The sequence below is a fragment of the Candoia aspera genome, chromosome 1 (genome assembly GCF_035149785.1).
Source record: "Candoia aspera isolate rCanAsp1 chromosome 1, rCanAsp1.hap2, whole genome shotgun sequence".
NCBI lineage: Eukaryota > Metazoa > Chordata > Lepidosauria > Squamata > Boidae > Candoia > Candoia aspera.
This window is the reverse complement of record NC_086153.1, coordinates 182,056,083-182,064,609: the sequence shown is the minus strand read 5'-3', so window position 1 is coordinate 182,064,609 and position 8,527 is coordinate 182,056,083. Positions and strand designations below refer to the sequence as shown.

At 45.4% G+C, this 8,527-nt stretch overlaps 1 protein-coding gene across 1 annotated transcript; it reads right to left on the bottom strand.

Moving 5' to 3' along the window:
• LOC134489315 (testis-specific serine/threonine-protein kinase 6-like) lies at positions 1–858 on the bottom strand. The gene has a single exon (XM_063291932.1). The coding sequence runs from the start codon at positions 856–858 to the stop codon at positions 1–3; it is 858 nt and encodes a 285-aa protein (XP_063148002.1).
• Positions 859–8,527: the final 7,669 nt, after the last annotated feature.

The following is an 8,527-nucleotide window of genomic DNA, read 5'->3' as shown; positions in this document are numbered from 1 at the left end:
TTATCTGGAAGAGGCTTCTTTGTTTAAGATTCCTCCTTTCAGCCAGCTGTTTTTGGCTATTTGCCCTACTCCAGGTCGGGAAGCTGGACTGAACTGAAGCAATTGGGCAATAAGGGATTTGCAGGGTTCAGGTAAGGGAGGGAGACTCTCTGGATAGAAGACCCCCTTCTTTTGGCGGCGGGGCATACTATGGATGTGGCTGTCATCAAAGGGCATGCAGCCGGTAACCATCACATAAAGTACTACTCCCAGGCTCCACACATCATACTTCTTGGGATCATAGGGAATGCCCAGCAGCACTTCCGGGGAGGCGTAGGCAGCGGAGCCGCAGTAAGTGGTGCTCAGGTCTGGATACCCACGCGACTCCCTGCCAAAGCCAAAGTCGGTCAGCTTTGCTCGACGGCCATCCGCAGTGAGCAGTACGTTTTCACATTTAAGGTCCCGGTGCACCAAATTTCTGTCATGCAAGTAACGTACAGCACTCACGACCTGGACAAAGATGTCTCGAGCTTCTGGGATGCAGGGTAGCTTCCCCAATTGTTGCACTAGTTGAAGCAAGTCAGTTGAAGCAGCTTCCATCACAATATAAAGTTTCCCATTGCAAACTTCAATGAATTCAAAGACACGTACAATGTTAGGATGACGAATGGCCCGTAAGATGGAGAGCTCTCGTGGGAGAAACTTGTGTACAAAGTCAGGGGGTGCCCGGCGTCGATCTACTACTTTGATGGCTAATGGGCCTTTGTACTTGGCTGAGGTGGCTACCCTTACTTTAGAATAGCTGCCCTCCCCCAGCGTTTGGCCCAGCTTGTAGCCAAGCTCATTTAGCCATCTGTCCCCTCCAGAACTCTTCGACATGGTGCAGGATGCCTTAGAGAGCTCTGCTGGGTTTGCCCGGGACTTAGATATTAAAGCAAGGATTGAAGGCTTTAACCCATTGTGTGTGCTCGATGTTGCTCTTCACCCCCTCCCATGTTCCCACTGAGGGCTGAAGACAGGAGCATTATACAACTTGCCCACGTATTGTGATGTGCTGCAGGTGTCACGGCTCATTCCTTATTTAGGTTGCCAAGGCTGGGATATTAGTTTCTTCATTTCCTTTCTCCATAAAAATGTGCACCAAACTAAGGGATCACTAGGATTAGAATAGATTTTCTTTTTAAAAAAAACAAAACCTGGGCTGGAGTTCAGACAATGGAGTGAATAGCGAAGGAATGCTGAATTTATCGATATTTATCTTTCCCAAGAGAGCCAGTTTGGTCTAGTGGTTAAGGCAACGGGCTAGAAACCAGGAATCCGTGAGTTCTAGTCCTGCCTTAGGCATGAAAGCTGGCTGGGCGACCTTGGGCCAGTCACTCTCTCTTAACCCTAGGAAGGAGGCAATGGCAAACCACTCCTGAAATCTTGCCAAGAAAACTGCAGGGACTGGTCCAGGCAGTTGCCGAGGATTGCACACGATTGAACAGAAAAAACCCACCCAAACCTCACAAAAACAGAATGGCGGGGAAATCTCTGCAACCAGAGAGCTGCTGCCAGAATGAGCAGGTCCTGCTTGACTTAGCATAAAGACACCCCTCTAGCTGTTTGTTGAAGCCAAGAATGCACAACCCGATCCAACTGTGGCCCCCTGCAAGTGCAGACTCCTCTCACCTTTCCTCGCTCTGCTTCAAAGTGGTGGTTTTCAGCTTCTGCCAGCATAAGGTGTGTCGAGCCATCTGACTGCAGTGGATCATTCCAAGGTACATTAGGGTGGTCTGCTCCGGTGCCCTGGTCCCTTGAGGCTACTGCAGCCATGCCCCTGGCCACTGGTTTCCAGGGCCATTTGTCTTTTGGCAGTGGGAGAGTCAGTCAGAGCTATGCCACCATGCCAAAAACCCTCTCCCCTCTTCCTCTTGCCAGTCGGTGTGTGGCAGCAGAAGTGGGGAGAAAAGAAAGGGCAGCTGGTCTTTTCAGTGCCAGTTCTGCCTCCAAAAAGATCCACCACCACCCCAAATCCCCAAGTGGCCTAAGGGACTCTTCCCCACCTTACTTTCCCACAGGGGAAGAAACAGAGCTTGACACTGGTTCTTCCTCCAGTGCTGCTGTAATAAACCCAGGGCAGTTTTCTTGCAGGTGTGCTGGCTGCTGACCTCTGAAATAGTCATCCGCCTGCCCCGCATTTTACACAGTGCAGTTACAAAACTTGGGAGGGCATTTTAAACATGTGACACCCACCCATCCCTGTCTTTCAAAAGACGACTGTGTTGGACACATGTCAGTTGGAGATGTGGCCAGCGGTCTTTCAGAAGACCGTTGGAAGCAAGTCATGAACGTCCCTCCCCCTAAAAGTGTGTGAGGGGCTGGACACATTTTAAAATGCCCTTCCCCACAGCTTTGTGCCAAAGCCATGTGGGGCAGTGGTTGTCCCTGAGAGAAACAGCTCTGTAACCTGCACTTCTGGGTGGAAAGGTGAGAAGATGCCCTTCCCCTCCACTGCCCTGCTTTGCTTGCTACCCATGGCAAGAGAAGTGGGGGGTGGGGGTGGGGAGCGACAGGGGAAGTGAGTTGCTCTTACCTGCTCCTCTTGCCATGCGGGGGTGGGGGTGGGGGGAGAAAGGCAGGACGGAATGGCGCCAAAGGCAGAAAAATGGAACCAGTGCCCTGATCTCACCTGTGGGACCAAAGAACTGACAACAGATCTTTGAGTCTGCCTCCGCCACACCAAAGACGGTGTTCCCTACCCCACCTCCCTCCTTTCCCCGGGTCTCAGTGCAGACAGAACTGCTGCTCTGCTTTGTTGCAACTGCAGTGCCATCATGCAGAACAGCCCTCTGGTGTGACAATATACAGCGCCTTCCTCTATTCAACTTAAAATCCGCACTGATGCAATCTGATGACTTGCTAACCAGTTCAGGCAGAATGAATTTTGAGCTTATTGTTAACTGTAATATTCCAGTGGTATACACAAATCTTTAAACAACTGAAAATTCAGCTCCAAAAGAAACGAAGGAGATATGATCATATGAAAGCTTTGTTTTAAGTTTGTTCTCTCTCTCCCTCTCTCTCTCCCTCACACAGACACATATATGCTGGGCAGCCCTTCAGATTCAATTCCCCCCAAAAGTTATTCAGGTTATATGGGGATGTGCTGGCTGCATGATTCTGAGAAAAGGTGCAGCAGTCTGACACAGTGATACAACTGTGCTTTTGTGCACTTTGAAACACCTTTTGGGAACTGAACGCAAAGCACTTCCTCCTTGAAAAAAAACTTAGGGAAGCCACTTAATAGCTCCCTATTTGCAACAAGTCAAGGAAGTGTGAGGCAGTTTTGTAGCAAGAAGAATATGAAAAGTTATGCAAGAAGATCACCCTAGATATTAAGGATCAAATCATAATAACTCGTAGACTGTTAAATATTTCACATGATTCATTTGACAATATCACTTGAGACGACTGCTGACTTCTTCCACAGAAGTAATTTAAAGAATCAGGTTTTTTTTACTAGATTCTGCTGAACTTCTGGAAAATATAATTCTAAATTAATACTGTCTGCCCTTGAACATAGGATCTAGGGCCCTACCTCTTCCATGGTGCTGTCCTCAAATGGTTCTGCGACAGCCAGATGACTGCTTCCTCTCTAGATTCCTTGTTCAGTCCTCAGAAATTCCCTAAAACTCAATGCTGCTGTAAATTGTCTTTCCACCCTGCTGGATTTCCCAAATTCTTTTGCATGTTGTTGTTGTTTATTCGTTTAGTCGCTTCCGACTCTTCGTGACTTCATGGACCAGCCCACGCCAGAGCTTCCTGTCGGTCGTCAACACCCCCAGCTCCCCCAGGGACGAGTCCGTCACCTCTAGAATATCATCCATCCATCTTGCCCTTGGTCGGCCCCTCTTCCTTTTGCCTTCCACTCTCCCCAGCATCAGCATCTTCTCCAGGGTGTCCTGTCTTCTCATTATGTGGCCAAAGTATTTCAGTTTGGCCTTTAATATCATTCCCTCAAGTGAGCAGTCTGGCTTTATTTCCTGGAGGATGGACTGGTTGGATCTTCTTGCAGTCCAAGGCACTCTCAGAATTTTCCTCCAACACCACAGTTCAAAAGCATCGATCTTCCTTCGCTCAGCCTTCCTTATGGTCCAGCTCTCGCAGCCATATGTTACTACAGGGAACACCATTGCTTTAACTATGCGGGCCTTTGTTGTCAGTGTGATGTCTCTGCTCTTAACTATTTTATCGAGATTTGTCATTGCTCTTCTTCCAAGGATTAAGCGTCTTCTGATTTCCTGACTGCAGTCAGCATCTGCAGTAATCTTTGCACCTAGGAATACAAAGTCTTTCACTGCTTCTACATTTTCTCCCTCTATTTGCCAGTTATCAATCAAGCTGGTTGCCATAATCTTGGTTTTTTTGAGGTTTAGCTGCAAACCAGCTTTTGCACTTTCTTCTTTCACCTTCATCATAAGGCTCCTCAGTTCCTCTTCACTTTCAGCCATCAAAGTGGTATCATCTGCATATCTGAGATTGTTAATGTTTCTTCCAGCAATTTTAACTCCAGCCTTGGATTCCTCAAGGCCAGCTTGTCGCATGATGTGTTCTGCATACAAGTTGAATAGGTAGGGTGAGAGTATACAGCCCTGCCGTACTCCTTTCCCAATCTTAAACCAGTCTGTTGTTCCGTGGTCTGTTCTTACTGTTGCTACTTGGTCGTTATACAGATTCTTCAGGAGGCATACAAGATGACTTGGTATCCCCATACCACTAAGAACTTGCCACAATTTGTTATGGTCCACACAGTCAAAGGCTTTAGAATAGTCAATAAAACAGAAATAGATGTTTTTCTGAAACTCCCTGGCTTTTTCCATTATCCAGCGGATATTGGCAATTTGGTCTCTAGTTCCTCTGCCTTTTCTAAACCCAGCTTGTACGTCTGGCAATTCTCGCTCCATGAACTGCTGAAGTCTACCTTGCAGGATCTTGAGCATTACCTTACTGGCATGTGAAATGAGTGCCACTGTTCGATAGTTTGAACATTCTTTAGTGTTTCCCTTTTTTGGTATGGGGATATAAGTTGATTTTTTCCAGTCTGATGGCCATTCTTGTGTTTTCCAAATTTGCTGGCATATAGCATGCATTACCTTGACAGCATCATCTTGCAAGATTTTGAACAGTTCAGCTGGGATGCCGTCGTCTCCTGTTGCCTTGTTATTAGCAATGCTTCTTAAGGCCCACTCAACCTCACTCTTCAGGATGTCTGGCTCTAGCTCACCGACCACACTGTCAAAGCTATCCCCGATATTGTTATCCTTCCTATACAGGTCTTCTGTATATTCTTGCCACCTTTTCTTGATCTCTTCTTCTTCTGTTAGGTCCTTGCCATCTTTGTTTTTGATCATACCCATTTCTGCCTGGAATTTACCTCCAATGTTTCTAATTTTCTGGAAGAGGTCTCTTGTCCTTCCTATTCTATTGTATTCTTCCACTTCCGCGCATTGCTTGTTTAAAAATAATTCCTTATCTCTTCTGGCTAACCTCTGGAATTTTGCATTTAATTGGGCATATCTCCCCCTATCACTGTTGCCTTTTGCTTTCCTTCTTTCTTGGGCTACTTCTAGTGTCTCAGCAGACAGCCATTTTGCCTTCTTGGTTTTCTCTTTCTTTGGGATGTATTTTGTTGCCGCCTCCTGAACAATGCTGCCAACTTCTGTCCAGAGTTCTTCTGGGACCCTATCTACTAAGTCCAGTCCCTTAAATCTGTTCTTCACCTCCACTGCATATTCCTTAGGAATATTAGTGAGCTCATATCTAGCTGATCTGTGGGTCTTCCCTAATCTCTTGAGTCTGATCCTAAATTGTGCAAGAAGAAGTTCGTGATCTGAACTACAGTCAGCTCCAGGCCTTGTTTTTACCGACTGTACAGATGTCCGCCACCTTTGGCTGCAAAGGATGTAATCAATCTGATTTCGGTGTTTTCCATCTGGTGAAGTCCATGTATAAAGCCGTCTCTTAGGTTGTTGGAAGAGAGTGTTTGTTATGCAGAGTGAATTGTCTTGGCAAAATTCTATCAGCCTGTGTCCTGCTTCGTTTTGTTCTCCCAGGCCATACTTACCTGTAATTCGAGGTGTCATTTGACTGCCCACCTTAGCATTCCAGTCTCCTGTGATGAAAATAACATCTCTTTTAGGCGTGTTGTCCAGTAGGTGCTGCAGATCCTCATAGAACTGCTCTACTTCAGCTTCTTCAGCATTTGTGGTTGGGGCGTATATTTGGATCACTGTGATGTTAGATGGCTTGCCCTGAATTCGAATTGAGATCATTCTATCATTTTTTGGGTTGTATCCAAGCACTGCTTTAGCCACTTTACTATTAATTATGAAGGCTACTCCATTTCTTCTGTGGTCCTCTTGTCCGCAGTAGTAGATCTGGTGGTCATTTGATGTGAAGTGGCCCATTCCAGTCCATTTCAGTTCACTGACGCCCAGAATGTCTATCTTTAATCTTGACATCTCACCAATAACCACATCCAATTTGCCCTGGCTCATAGATCTTACATTCCAGGTTCCGATGGTGTGTTGATCCTTAGAACATCGGATTCGCCGTTCACCACCAGCACCGTCGGCCGCTAGCCGTCCTTTCGGCTTTGAGCTAGCTGCGTCATCACGTCTGGGGCTAGTTGAGCTCATCCTCTGTTCCTCCCCAGTAGCATTTTGACCATCTTCCGACCTGGGGGTCTCATCTTCCGATGGTATACCGACATATCTCTGGTTGTACTGATCCATTTAGTTTTCACGGCAAGAATACTGGGGTGGGTTGCCATTACCTTCCCCAGGGATCGCATTTAGTCTGACCTCTCTGTCATGACCTTCCCGTCTTGGGTGGCCCTTCACGGTTTAGCTCATGGCATCATTGAGGTGCTCAAGCTCCAGCACCACGACAAGGTAACGATCCTTTGCTGAAGTCTTTTGCATAGCTGAAGTTATTTATTTATTTTTTAAATGACTACCGTCCAGGTGCCAGGTCTCTATTCCTTTCAACCCTTTCCCTGTTCCATGTGGAGTGCCTACAGGTAGAAAGAAGCCTTCAAATTCCTAAACAAAGAAGAACTCTTTATTCCTCTGGATTATCCTTTTTATCCCTGTCTCTCCTGGATAATGGGTGAGAATGACTGTCAGCCCCCTCCAGTTAAAATGATAAAGCGTCTGCCAGAAAAATGTCCCATTTACTGGCAGATTTGATTATATTAACCCTATCCTAATTCTACTCTAATGTTTAGGCCTCTCTTTAGCTCTCCCTCTCCATATTTCTTACCAAATAAAACCGTTCTTTTCTTTTGAAATGTGAATTATTTTCAATTAAAAAAAAGATTTGTGCACTTCTATGGCCCACAGAGGTGGTCTGTTTCCCATAGGAAGTCTCTCACTACACATCCTGCTTCCCAGAAACTCTGCTCAGCTTCAGAATTTAACACTGTTAGGACAGGGATTGATTTTCTTTGCAAAGCCTAGATTCATAGAAATAGAGACATGTTCATGATTATAATACTATGAATATCAGTATAGTTCAGGGGGGAAAAAATCCAAAAATATTTTGATTTCATTTACATTCACATTGTAAAGACTAGAGAAACAGATGGCCTGGTGGCCTGGAGAATCTTTGTATAATTGTTCGTTTTATACTGTAGGTCAGATAAAGGTCTTGGACGCTGCAGCATGAACTGAAGTTTCCAATGCCAACAGATTGGATAATGCATTAGTGCAGAAGCAGAATGAGGTCTCTGCTGTTGGAGATGCCTTTGGACCTCTAGAAAAATTGTACCGTATTCTGGTATGTTGTACATTTGGGAGTTTGTCCAAATGGGTGATAGAGCTGTGGTGGATTCTTATATTTCTAGAGTTAGGTTGCATGCTGAACTTCTGCATGGATTTAAGTCTTAGAAAGGTTCTTCTCATTTTTTATTAAATGGTTTTGTTACAAAATCTATGTTACCATAACCTGGTTCCTCATACATCAGAATCAGGTGAACATGTGAATGGGTTGAATTGCTGCTTGGATTCAATAATGGTTTGGAAACTGAAGTTCAGTCCAGAAACCATAAGTGATGCTGCTAACGGGAAGTGATGTTTTGCTTATCAGGAACGGTGCTGCATGCCCCCATTAATAAACAGTTCTTTGGTTGGAAGTTTTGCTAGAGTGGCCCCTCACTCCTTGGAATATAATGAAGCTATTAGTAGCTGTCTCACCAGTGAGTCGCTAGAACCAACATTCAAAATACCTTCCAGAACAGTGAAATAATCATAGGCTTGGGAATAACCCGCCCTGACCACCAAAGCTATAGGAAATGCTATGACAAAGCTTTCTAGTGAGCTGGGTCTTTGTTTTAGCAATCGCATTCGTGCTCTTTCGTGTACCTGGCATGACTTCATCTTAGAAAATGCAGTAAACCACCAATATCATGTGGGTTCTGCTCAAGAATATTAGGATTATGATTTAAAAAGTCTTGATGGCAATCATCCTTCCAAGATCCAATCTGCCCAGTTGGCTAATTAGGATT